The sequence below is a fragment of the Trachypithecus francoisi genome, unplaced genomic scaffold, assembly GCF_009764315.1.
Source record: "Trachypithecus francoisi isolate TF-2019V2 unplaced genomic scaffold, Tfra_2.0 Lachesis_group1, whole genome shotgun sequence".
Taxonomy (NCBI): Eukaryota; Metazoa; Chordata; class Mammalia; order Primates; family Cercopithecidae; genus Trachypithecus; species Trachypithecus francoisi.
The window spans coordinates 24,103,350-24,117,126 of record NW_022681454.1 but is presented as its reverse complement, the minus strand read 5'-3'; the positions used below and the strand labels follow the sequence as shown (position 1 = coordinate 24,117,126).

At 44.1% G+C, this 13,777-nt stretch overlaps 1 protein-coding gene across 4 annotated transcripts in view; it reads left to right on the top strand.

Moving 5' to 3' along the window:
- Window positions 1-13,777, top strand: part of CCDC149 (coiled-coil domain containing 149) — a 106,209-nt gene that overhangs the window by 54,814 nt on the left and 37,618 nt on the right. For all 4 annotated transcript variants that reach the window (XM_033213900.1, XM_033213902.1, XM_033213901.1 and 1 more), the window contains one exon: window positions 4,337-4,444. In XM_033213900.1, the coding sequence (XP_033069791.1) occupies window positions 4,337-4,444 (108 nt within the window). The remainder of the gene's footprint in view (window positions 1-4,336; window positions 4,445-13,777) is intronic.

Sequence of the window (13,777 nt, the reverse complement as noted above, 5' to 3'; positions counted from 1 at the left end):
GTAATTCATTTTTATTAGATTTTACAAAAGTATTGATCTGTTGTGGATTGGAAAAAGAGAACTGGTCTTTCCCCACCAATAGATTGAGTTGTACTGGTCTACCAATACAGAAGCTACCAATGTAGCCACCGCAGTTACATTGGTCAGTGTTGTCAGGATCTTCCCACCTACTAGAGACTAAGGAAATACTGATTTAAAAAGGGAAGGTTAGGGAGGTTGGAGATTTTTTTTCCCTTGTCTTTTGTTACGTTTTCATTGTTGTCCTTACAGACATTTCTTTGGGCCTCTCTTCTGCTAAATGAAGGTTTAGGTGGATTTTGCTGCATTTCCTCCAGATGGGGATGCTGAGATTCACCTGAATGTGCAGTTGGCAGCCAGCTCCCAGACTGAGCAAGTGCTGGGCTACTCCTCCCGCCTCTCCCCAGGGATAGTCACTGCTGCCCAGTGGCCTGGCCCTCCATCTAGTAGGGAGGGATTATGTTTGCTGCCAGGGGAAAGGATCAATGAGCTAATGTCTGGGGAATGTTCTGGAGTTCTGTGGAGGAAAGGCAGAGTCCACCCACCTGTGACACCTTGAGCTAAGGAAGGAGAGCTGTGGATGGAGAGGGGGAACCAGGAAAAGAAAATCAAGAATTGAGTCATCTCTTGACTTCACTGCAGTCCCTGTGGTCAGCCTGCTCTTGTGGCCTTGAGCTGTGCTTTCAAATGGAAGTTTTGAGATGTGATGGGGAGAGGGAGAGAGGGAAGCCTGTTTGCCTTTTCCTCTGTCTGGGACTTTTTCTCCAAGATATCTACAAGGCTCTCTCTCTCCTTTTTCAAGTCTTGACTTAAATGTGACCTTCTCAGTGAAACCTTCTGTGGCCCTTTCTTCCAACACATTCTGTTCCCTTTGCCTGCTTTATTTTTCTCTGCAGCACGTTATCATCTAACACATGGATTCATTGTATATTCTATTGTAATATAATGCAGTTAATGTAATGTCACCCATTCAATGTCAGTTTCCAAGGGTAAGGGTTTTATCTGTATTGTTTGCTGCTGTATCTCCAGGTCTAAAACAGTGCCAAGCAGATGCCAGGTGTCCAATAAATATTTGTCAGATAAATGAATGAATGAACAATCAACAGTGAAGGGGCAGGATTGCAAAGGAGTCAGCTGTGTCCAAGGAAGCCTTCACTCATCTACACAGCTCTGTTCACTGAGTGTTAGAGTAGGAGCCACAGGGTGGGCACAGTTGAGGGAGGTATTCCGCCTTTAATGAGTGCACACTGGATGCCGGGCACTGTGGTAGGCATTCTGTGTTCATTATTTAAAGATCAAATCACTATGTGTTGCTAGCTCCATCTTACAGATGGGAGACCCAAGAGATTAAGAAACTCCTGCCAGGTCATCCAGCCCAGGAAGTGGCATGATCAGAATGCAGCCTCGTCTCTCTGATTCCTCCCATTCAGGGAAATTTCCAAAGACAGTCATTTGTTCACAGTGTCTCTTGTTTCTTTGCTTTCCTACCTACAAAATAGGTTTTGATTTTCCTCATCCATCACTAAGTTTTTGTCTTGGGAGAGCAGAAATCTGGGAAAATTAGAACTCAAATATTACAAGATGGGAGCTTTGCAAATAGGGGGCTGAAAAATTGGATGGAGTTACTGAGTAATATTCTCAAATAAGTGAGTGGAGATCAGGGCTTGATTACATCCAGCCAATGGGAATGAATGTCTTTCTTTCTTTTCTTTTGTTTTCTTTTCTTTTTTCTCTTTTCTCTCTTTTCTTGTCTTTTTTTTCTTTTCTTTTTCTTTTCTTTCTTTCTTTCTTTCTTTCTTTTTCTTTCCTGCCTTCCTTCTCTTTCTTTCTTTCTTTCTCTCTCCCTTCCTTCCTTCCTTCCTTCCTTCCTTCCCTCCTTCTCTCTCTCTGTCTCTTTCTCTTTCTTTCTTTTTCTTTCTTTCTTTCTTTGACAGAGTCTCTCTCTGTTGCCCAGGCTGGAGTTCAGTGGCACGATCTCAGCTCACTGCAACCTCCACCATCCAGATTCAAGGGATTCTCCCGCCTCAGCCTCCACTGTAGCTGGGACTACTGGCATGTGCCACTACGCCTGGCTAATTTTTGTATTTTTTAGTAGAGACAGGGTTTCACCATGTTGGCTAGGCTGGTCTTGAAATCCTGACCTCAGGTGATCCACCCGCTTTGGCCTCCCGAAGGGCTGAGATTACAGGCGTGAGTCTCAGCAGCCAGCCAGGAATGAATGATTTTCTATGCAAGTCTCCATGCCAGGCACTGGTTTCAGTCTTGGTGCGCGCTGTTATTATTCCTGATCTCTCCTGGTGAGAGCGCAACCTCCACACTCAGCTTATTGCCTCTTATTTTAAAAATAGTTATGGAGCATCTACTACATGCTTGGGAGAGGTCAGTAAAGACAACAAAGTTCCTTGCCCTTCATGGAACTTACGTTTTAGTAAGGAGAAGGAGACAAGGAGTCAACAGTAAGCAATGAACCATGAAGTAAATGATATGGTATATTAACAGATGGCAAGTGCTCCAGAAAAAAAGATAAGGTAGCACAGGGGAAGGTTTCAGTATTAAATCAGCCAGTCAAGATGGACCCTGTTGAGATGGTGACCTTTGAGCAAAGACTGAAGGGGGTGAGGAAGTGAACCAAGAGACTGTCTGGAGGGAGAGCATTCCAAGAAGAGAGAGCAGGGCGCTGTCACTGAGATAGGATCATGCCTGGTCTGTGTGGGGGACCACAGGGAGGTGAGCATGAGCTGGGGAGACCTGGCAGGTAAGACAACAGGATAAATGGGATAAGGCAGGTCAGCCAACATGTAGTCGTTATCTTTTCCCTTTAATTCTCTTTTTGGTACCCACCATAGGTTCATATTCCCCAAAGTTTTAGCATTAAAGTATTTGGAAATGTCGCCATTCCAGTCTGTCTCTAGTTCCCTAACCTCTCCGGATTTGGGTTTCTTCAGCTGTAGCAGGAAAGGATTCTTTCATATTGAGATCATCTCTAATATCCCTTTTTGACTCTCCTTGAATGATTTCCCCTTCCAGGAGGACTGTTTGGATTGCTTACTTGCTTCCTTCCCTCCTTTCTTCCTTCATTTATTCATCATGAGCTTTTGAAACACTCATCGGTACCTGAGCATTGTCTGGAACAACGCACATGGAAGCAGAAAGCAGAATCTCTGCCTTTCAGTAGCTTACAGTCTCTCCCTGCTAAGTTTCAATAAGAATGTGATAAGTCAGGTGAGAATTAGGGCAAGTCCATTAGCAAAATGAGAATAGTACAGGAGAACAAGAAGCCATGTGCGCGAGGAGGAATGTGAGTAAAAGGCTGGAGTAGGTAGCTAGATGGGCGACCAGGAATCCCAGGTTCAGGAAATATGGGAAAAGGATGAGGATATGGCAAAAGGTGTCTGCATGCTCTAGCAAAAGGAATGATGAAGCTGTGAGATGGAGCCACACTGAAAGGGGAGGCTGGCTGATGGACCGGCCATGGAGATCGGAGGGACCTGAATCCCAACAGGAGGCAAATCTTAAGGAAAGGATGATGTCATGAAGATGGGAATGAAAGGTGAATATCCTGGCTATTTAGTACTTCTCCCAGATGTGAGGTAAAATAAGGAAATAAAGAAGGGGAAAACCAGCCCAGGAAACTGTTGCATTTCTTCTGGATCCTGATTTCAGAAATTGTTGCTCGTCACTGACCTCTTTTCTGGCCGCCCACTGGAATTGTAATCAAAATTCTAGGCGTTGAGGTCACACACAAAAACTCATGAGACAACATATATTTGAAGAAGAAAAAAGCTATCTAAACAAGAAAATGAAGCTTTTTCTATATTGTTGGCCTGGCCCAAATTTTACAATTGAACTCTATGTCCAGTTTCAAGATTTTTAGTGATAAACTCTCTCTCTCTCTTTTTTTTTTTTTTTGTTGAGATGGAGTCTTGCTCTGTGTGGAGTGCAGTGGCACAATCTCAGCTCAGCTCACTGCAACCTCCGCCTCCCGGGTTCAAGCAATTCTCCTGCCTCAGCCTCACAATTTTTTTTTTTTTAATGCAAATAAGACTGACTCTTCCATTGCTTGTCCAAGTGCCCTCTGTGAGCCATTCTGGAAACAAAAGAATATCCCCAAATTGAGGTTCATGGCCAACTTCATTTTCCTGCGTGCCATTGTAGTGGCGTGATTCACACACTGGCTGCATTCATATATGTGTTTACTATAACGGGCTTTGTGGGGTTCAGCTGGGGTTGGACACCAGCATCCACAAGCCCGATAGAGCCCTGCATTTATCTACTCCTCCATTTCTGATTCTATTTCATAATGTGTTGATATTTCTAGGCGAATCTTGCACAACTATTGAGAGATTCTCAGGACCGAAATAAACATCTGGGAGAAGAAATTAAAGAACTTCAGCAAAGGCTTGGAGAAGTCCAGGGTGACAACAAGGTACTGTGAGTATTTACAGGGAGAAAGCTCTGCTGCAAAACTGGGCATTCGAGGTTTATATATTGCACATTGGAAAAATGTAATGCAGCATTTGTTGAAAAGTTTGTTATAGATTTTTAAATTTATAATGAAAATTCTCAGTTTAGCATATCTTGCCTTTTTACATTCCCTCTGTGTGTGTGCATGCATGTATATGTGTGTTTCTCAGTGGCTCGAAAATATGTCCACAACCCATTGTGGAAGTTTCATTATGTTCAGCTTGGTGGTGAATAACACTGTGGTTGAGGGCAAAATAAAACCCAAATGTTATACTTTCCCCCTTATATACAAATAATGGATTTGTGGCTCAGATGATTTGGAATTATTCACATTCGGTTTTGAATTTTAAATAGTCATCCTACTAATTATGTTCGCATAACCAATTTATTTTATTGCTAAATTTGGCAATTTGTATGGAACATTGCTCAAAATCCACTGCTTGGTATTAATCAAAACTCCCCTGCTGGCAACGTTAATTATAAAATATGAACTCATAAACTCCCAACTAAATGTGTGCACTCTCTCTCCCAGCTGAAGCTACGAACAAAAGTACAATTGAGAAAGGAAAGAAAAGCTACCCAAGTTTAATTCTGTCCCCCAAAATCATTTCCCGTTTTGCCAAGATTGATTCATTTCCAACTCCTTGCCAGAGGCGGCTTTTGCAACAGAGATGGCTTTGAAAGTGAACTCAAGAAAACTATAGTGTGTGTGTGTGTGTGTGTGTGTGTGTGTGTGTGTGCGCGCGCGCGCGCACGCGCGGTGTGTTGGAGGGGAGCAGTTCTTAGGGAACTGTTTTTAGATGTTACCAAATTGCTTGACAAATGATGGTGACTTTCATCATTGCTGGGAGTTAGTTGTTGGTTATTAGAAGGAGCCATTTTGAAAAATGCTCACTCTTTAAAAAATGCATAGAATTGCCTGGGTCATACAGAGAGCTCTTCCGTAGCAAGACATCAGAGAGAGTGCTGTGTACTGCTGGCTTGAGAGTCCTGACTTGAGGGCATATATACATCTAGTAAGCCTTCTTTACACAGCTTCTTCTCCACTTAACTGGCCTTAAATTTTTTTAACCTCTTGGATTTAACATAAATTTGAAAACTTAGGCTTTACTATTCCTGGTCATGAAATAAAGGGTGGGAAAGAATGTGCAGGAAACGCTCTAATTAACACTGGACAAGCTAATCCGGCCCCTTGTGTGGTTTTATGCATCATTAAAAGGATTTAAGCTCTGTAACCTAGGTGTTTGGTCAATAATTAAAGGACAGACCTTCTTACACACTTCCTCAAGTGATAGCAGCAGGGCAAGATTTGCTGAAGAATAAAACAAAATGTATGCAATAGTTTTCTTTAAGCCCATGAGAATACTAGAGGAATTTATAAACCCGTGAAATACTGAAACATATTTAAGATGTGACTTCTGGAGCCGTGACTCTTCTTGACTGACTGATAACATATTTTTTCTATTTCATTTTTTTTCCTGAGCTGCTCCTCCCCTCAACTTTCCTAAATGTGCTCCTGTCTCATCTTTTGATCACTTTCAATTCTTTTGCCTTTTAGGTATGAGAATTTTAGAAATTGACGTTTGCAACTGACAGTTCACGGAAACAAAGCAAGAGCAGCCAGGCGTGGTGGCGCACTTGTAGCCCCAGATAATCCGGAGGCTGAGGCCGGAGGATTGTTTGAGCCCAGGAGGTTGAGCCTGCAGAGAACCATAATCATGCCAGTGACCTCTAGCATGGATGACACAATGAGACCCCATCTCTTTTCAAAAAGAAAGGAAAGAAAGGGAGGGCATGTGTGTGAATGTGTTAGTGTGCGTGAGAGAGCATGTTTGTGTGTTTAACACCGAGCACAGGTTGTCATAGTCTGAACTTTGTGATCTGCATGCTCTCTGGGTCTTTATTCCTGTACCTGGGCACATTTATTAAACTTTGTCTTCTCACCTTAGGTTTAGAATTTAGTGACTCCTATTCATGGCCTGTGAAGAAGTTTGCCTGCCCAAAGGGGCAGGGGAAGATGTTCTATTGTTCAGCAAACCTCCCCATTTCAGTATCTGGCCTCTCTCCCTCAAAAAAAAAAAAAAAAAAAAAAAAAGTGTAACTGCAGTGAGCCCCAGAGATTCCATTTGTTCTCATCTGCCTCTAAAGTTACAGGGCTGGTTTATTTTCAGGCTCGTGTGAGTCACGATCATCCTTCCCCCATCCCTCACCTAGAGGCCAGATTACCCGTTCCATAATGACACCAGACTTTCTTGAGAACCTCGGAAGCCCCTGTTCCCAGGTTCCTGTGGCTGTGTGGTACAGAATGAGTTAAACCTTCAGTTTTTTTTTTTTTTTTAAATTAAGGCACTTTCTACTCCAACTCTTCCATCACTTTCTGCATTCAGTTCTACCTCTTGGTGCGCTAGGCCTCCATGATCACGGTGTGCTAGGCCCCCATGGTCTGACCCCTACTGATTTCTACAGCCACATCTTTGCTCCTGGTCACTTCATACTTGAGCCCTGGAGCACTCATTTCAGCCCCTTTGCTGAGCTACACTGCCTGTAGCCACAGGACCTTTGCACCTGCTGTTTGCTCAATCTGGAATACTCTTCCCCTTTACTTCTCCTGCAAGCTTCTGCTCCTCTCCCAGGTCGTAGATCAAATGCAGCCTTCTCCAGCTCTTAGGCATCAGTCCCGTGCAGCCTGCATGTCTTGCTCTGCCCCTCTGCTCACACTTGTGTGGCACTGCCAGCCCCAAGGGGAAGCTCTTTGAAGGCCAAATTTCCATCTATATCCTATAAATTAGCATTCTTAGTTCCTGATAGGGAGGCATTTTATAATCTCTGTTGAAGGAGTGGAATGGAATAAACGAATGAATGAATAAAGGGAACGAAAAGAAGCAAAAAAGGATTCAAGGAAGAGGAAGAGAAAAAGAAAAAAAACATGCAAGAAATAAACAGACCAACTGCCATCTGGCTGTCATCAGTACTTTGTGGAGTGAGAAGTAGTTTAGAAGTTTGGAGAAAGGAACCTTCCTTGAAAATTACAGTTCAAGATTAACAAGGTTAGAGGAGCCCTCCGGGAAAAGGAGGGCTCACGAAGCCACACATTACCCTGGAAAAGCTTTGCAGAAAAGCAAACTGTCCCAACAGAGGGGGAACTAACCCCAGATACGTCTCTTTGAGGAGCTTCTGTGGAGAGAGCAGCGGGTCAGTTGCTGAGCCTTGAGGAGCAAAGGATAAGTGTCCTGCTCGTTGGCTGGTTCAAGTCTGTTACATTCAAGAATACTTAATAATTGTTGTTTTTGGACTCCTAACTCTGAGGCCAAGCAGCAGGGCTGATGGCGTCATTTTATGAGTGACTGTTAAAGTGGAAGATTTTTATCTCTGAGTTGCCATTTTAACTGATGACCCTCATCCATATTTTGAGAAGCCGAGATTCTGGATGTTAAGTACATTTGAAAAACAAGGTGATAGGAAATTACTTGCCTTGGATATTTTAGGGTAGACTAATTTTTCCATTTGTTCAACTAGAGCCTTGTAACCCTGTGGGCCATAAAGCATTTCCAAACAGCCTCCTGAAAGATTTGTTGCCACCCTGGCTTCCAAGCAGCTTAGCTCTCCCATGGGGCAGGGGGCAGCATTCTTGTGCCAACATGGGCATCCTGTGAGGGGGGACCTGTGTGATCGATTACCTCCTGCGATCTCTGTCCAGTGCCCAAGAATTTCTCAGGCTCCCAAACTAACACAAACTTCCAAGCCAAACCAAATGAGAGATGTGAAAAGGGAAACCTACTGGATACCCTCCCCTTCCTTAAAAATTACAGTTCTTAAAGATTAACAAGGTTAGAGGAGACTTCTGGGAAAAGGAGGGCTCACGAAGCCACGCATTACCCTGGAAAAGCTTTGCGCGTTGCCCAGGGCTCTCAATGTATCAGTTTATAAGGAATGAGGAAAGGCTCAGGCAGTGCTGGGGCCACAGAGACAGCCGCAGCTCCCCTTGGCCTGCCCCAGAGGTTGGCCTGTTCCTCTTCTGGGCATTAAGAAAAGAACAGATTTAGGAAAAGGAGATCAGGAGGAAAAAAGGGGTCTCAGAGAATTTAAGGATTAGTAGGTCAAACAGCAGAACTAGCAGAGGACATTGGAATCACAAAGACGACAGTCCTTCCTTATCTGGGGGATACTTCCCAAGACCCCTAGTGGATGCCTGAAATCTGGGTTAGTGCAGAACTTGGTTGCCATCAATCAGAGCCCATTTGTCTTCATATCTTCTACCTACAAATGTAATGCCATTTCCATCTTCACCGATCCGTTAGGCACTGTGGCCGTAGCTTTTGTAGTTTTGAGGTGCAGCAGCTAAACTAGCACAGATTTCTTTTTCCTTCTTTACAATTTCATGGGTAGAAGATTGGTTCTTATTGTAGATCTTAGCAACCTCAGCATATGATTTTTTTTTCCTTAAGTTGAGAACTTTCACCTTTTCACTTAAAAGAAGCAGTATGTGGCTTCTCTTTGGCACGGCCAAGTTGCCAGCATCACTGCTCTTGTGTTTGGGGTCATTGTTTTTTTATTTTATGTATGTATTTATCTATGATGGAGTCTCGCTCTGTTGCCAGGCTGGAGTGCAGTGGTGCAATCTCTGTTTGGTGTCATTCTTTTTTATTTTATTTATTTATTTTTTGAGATGGAGTCTCACTCTGTCGCCAGGCTGGAGTGCAGTGGTGCAGTCTCAGCTTACTGCAACCTCTGCCTCCTGGGTTCAAGCAATTCTCCTGCCTGAGCCTCCTGAGTAGCTGGGACTACAGGCACGTGCCACCATGCCCAGCTAATTTTTGTATTTTTAGTAGAGACGGGGTTTCATCATGTTAGGTAGGATAGTCTCAATCTCTTAACCTCATGATCCACCCACCTCAGCCTCCCAAAGTGCTGGGATTATAGGCATGAGCCACCATGCCTGGCCAGGGCATTATTAAGTAAAATAAGGATTCCTTAAACACAGGCACTGCAATACCATGACAGTTGATCTGATACCTGAGATGGCTACTCAGTGACTAAGGGGTGGGTATTATAGACAGCATGGACCTTGGACAAAGGAAGGATTTGCATTTCTCCGGCAGGGCCAGGTGGGATGGACCAGGACACGAGGGCATCGTGCTACTCAGGACGGCATACGATATAAATCTTATGAATTTTTTATTTCTGGGATTTTCCATTTAATATTTCCAGACCACGGTTGACCACAGGTAGCTGATACCAAGAATTAGGGGGACTACCATTCCCTGAAGTGTGCTTCTGAACCAGCTCTCTGAAAGAAGAAGCCTGACTTGTAACATTTTGCCTTTGCCAATGTCTGTGTGATAGATACTGGTGCCATGACAAATGTCAGGTTACCAGAGTGAAGTCACTGAACTTGGAAATATTTGGACTCCAGGAAAAGAGAGCTCCAGCCTGCCTCTGTGAAGTGGAGCAGTGTAGTGCAGCCCAAGAGGTCCACCTTTTAAAATTGTCAGACCCAGGTTTATGTTCTCGTTCTGCCAATTATTGTCTGTGGCCTTCGGCAAGTCAGTTTTCTCTCCAGGCCTCAGTTTCCTCATCTGTAAAGTGACAATAATAATACTTCTCATAGAATTGTTTAATCATTTATTCACATCATTTATTCCCCACATAATTGTGCACTTCCTACATGCTAATTAACATCCTAGCAGCTAAGGACACATCAAAGAATAAGAAAGACAGGGTACTAGCTCCCATGGTGCTGATATGCTAGTTGGGGAGTAGATAATAAGAAAATAAAATACATAAGTAATTTCATCAGAGAGTGCTTAGTCTGAGAAGAGAACGGACAATGAGATTTAATGGTTTAGGAATGGACTTGCATGCAATATCGTTTGTAAAGGGTGTTGCATGGTTCATAACACCTAGCAAGCACTTAACAGAGGGTAAGTGTTGCTGTTATCTTTAGCACAACATGCACCCATATTGACTTAGAATCCACTTGTGCAAGAATTCCACCAGAAATCTTAAGATCTTCCTCTCTATTGATAAGCTATTTCCAGTGAACTAGATTTGTCTCCCCCCAAGTAGAGACAATGATCCTGGTGAGACACCTGGCATGTGGCAGATGGATCCCCAAAAATCAGCCCTCCTAATCACCAGCCTCGACTTCGCCAGCATCAAGCATTATTGCTTTGGTGCTGAGCTCCTGGGAACTTTCTTGCATTTTGTGTGCCCCTTGTGGAATAAGCATCTAATAGGATACGTCAGAAGCAGCAACTCATGTTCCCACTGGGACAGATGGCAGTTGGTCTTCTTGTCTGTTTGCTTTAAAGATTATGGCACTTTTGTGCAGAAGGCCAATAATACGGTGCGATGTGTTCAAAGGCAAGGAAGTTTTCGGTAGGTGAATGCTCCTACCAATGTCATACATTTATACTTCCTGGGCCCCTGCTGGCAAATTTAAATTTAGCTGTTGTGATATTGCAGAAACACAGGGTTTTGCCCTTAATAATGAGTTTTGTGTTACACCAGCTGAAGGTCTTTAGGTACCTCTGTTTTATCTGGCGTTGGTGCCATAAAATGATAGAGACCTTCTGTGAACATACCTCTATTGACATGGGACTTTTGTATGAATTTGGTGAGCAAACCAATTAAGATACAGCTACAAGCCAATAAAGACAGACCAATGAGTGTGCAGGTGACTAATTAAAGTACACTTCGCTAAAAAGGAGTGCTCAGCTGTGGATGTTTGTAATGGTCCAGGATGAGGGATCAGGCAGCTCTTCGGAAGCTGTTTCACTTTATGCTTCAAAGGGAGCAGAGAGATGTCCTAACCTGCAAGAAACTGAAGTGAAGATGGCACTCTAATGAAAAGCTCGGACCTTGGGGCACTATGGAAATTAATTATGAAGAATTACAATGAGTGAGAAGGGGCCTTCACCGCACCCCGCCTCCCTGCCCTATCATGTCTTGTTCTACCTGGGATCTTGATTATGAACTATAGGCAATGCTCAGCGAGTCCAGCAAGCAGCCAGTCTAGTTCAGCAGTCTCTTATGTTTTATTTGTAAGTGAATTGGATACACTTGGTCTTCAGATACCTTATTTGAGCCTGCCATGGCTTACATGAGCTCATAGTCTGGGTAGACCATGTGACCAAAACAGCATGGTTTTCAGATATTCATCCTATAGACTGTGAACATAATTACACTTCCTAGTTGAGAAGTGAAAGATATCTCTGCCCAAGACTTGTTTTATCATACACCATATCCAAATTACACACTAAAATAAAAGTAAATCAAAGCTTCTTTAAAACTGCTTGATGCGACACTAAAGATTTTGACTCTGGGAGCAACATGTGCTGAACTATCTGACAGTAATTCAGGGGCTTCTTAGCTGTGTGATCTTGGGACAATTCCTTGACTTCTTCGTGCCTTAGTTGTTCTCATCTGTACAATGGGGATAGCATTAGTACTTGCCTCATGGAGGTTGGTTCAGTGCAATTCATTTCAACACGTATTTGTAAAGGATGGACTGTCTGGTCTAGGGCTAACAGCAAACAATATCAGTGAGTCTCTGCTCCCATGGAGGCTTCGTTCTAGTGGGGGCAGATGGACAGTAAGCAAATAAATCATATTTCACAGATTCCGAGATGCACAGTTTTTCCCATTTGGACATCTCTGATACAGTCGGTGTATTGTGTAGTTATGATTCGCATAACTACCTCTTTTTAGAGGTGCACAGTGGTGGCTCTTAAAATTGATGGAGTCTTATATTTGATAAACTGTGGTATAATATGTCAGGAGGTGATAAGTGCTAAATAAAAAACTAAAGCAGGATAAGGGGCTAGAGAATACAGCTCAGGTGGGGCAGGGATGCTGTTTATATCAGGTGGTCGGGGAAGGCCCTCTGCTCATGTGGGTGACACAGAACACTGAAGGAAGTGTGGTGGGAAGGGTCGGATATAGGGACGAGGGGTGTGAAATCCAAAGACCCTGTGAGGGGAGCGAGCTTAGGGAGTCAGGGGCTTGGTGTGGAAGGCATGCAGTTTGCCTTTTGTGAGGATTAAATTTAAAAAGTTCTGTAAAGCACTTGACATAGAGCACATTCTCCAGGGGAGCTGCTGTGTAGGAATTGTTGCCACAGTTGTGAAGAGAGGCAGCACAGCATAGACTTCAGAGCCCTGAACTTCCAGGGCTCAATTCCTGACTGCCATTTACAAGATTTGTAACATAGGCGAGTTCCTCCACCTCCCTCTGTCTCAGCTTCTCGTGCAAATAAGGATAGCAACAATACCTACCAGGGTGCTTGGTGGACTTAAATGGGTGAATGGGGATCAGCACCTAGGACAGTGCATGGCATGGCACATTAGTGCTGTTACCTGGCCAAAAGCTTCAGGCCCAGGCACTGTGGCCCACTGATTTTTATTTTTATTTCTATTTTTATTTTTTGAGATGGAGTCTCGCTCTGTCACCCAGGCTGGAGTGCAGTGCGTGATCTTGGCTCACTGCAACCTCTGCCTGCGGGTTCAAGCAATTCAACTGCCTCAGCCTCCTGAGTAGCTGGGACTACAGGTGCACACCACCCATGCCCAGCTAGTTTTTGTATTCTTAGTTGAGACAGAGTTTCACCATGTTGGCCAGGCTGTCCTCAAACTCCTGACCTCAAGTGATACACCTGCCTCAGCCCCACAAAGTGCTGGGATTACAGGTGTCAGCCACCACACCTGGCCTGGCCCACTGATTTGTACATGGTTCCCAGTGGGTCATGGTTCCCTTGCCCTGAAGCTTTTGGCCAGTTCACACTGGCCTCAGAGCCCTGTGCCAGCTTCTCAGGGGGTTCTCTCCACTGTAAAGAGGAGATGACAGTGCCTGCCTCTGAGAGTTGTGGGGAGCACAGAATGGGGACTTCCTATTTAATAGATCTAAGAAGCATTTGAGGACGGGCTATGGTTAGCCAGACACGGTTGTGGAGGCCAAGGTGTTTCAGTGCATTTGACAAGCAAGGTTCATGCCATGATGGAGCTGACAGTGGGGTGGACACAAGCAGATGAATGTGATTATTTCTGGTAAGTATGATGAAGACAGGGAGGCAGGGCAGTGTGGGTTGAGAGTGGCTTAGGGGTGAATGCCTCTGGCGATAATGTGCAGAGAAGACTTCTCAGACAGTAGAGATCTGATCTGACCTGCATGAGATAAAAGAAGTGGGTTCTGGACAGACCTGTGAGTGGGCTCTTCCAAAGGCAGAGGAAGTGCAAAGGCCCGGGACAGACATGAGAGTGGCATGTTTAGGACAAGGGAGGGAAGCCGGCATGGCTGG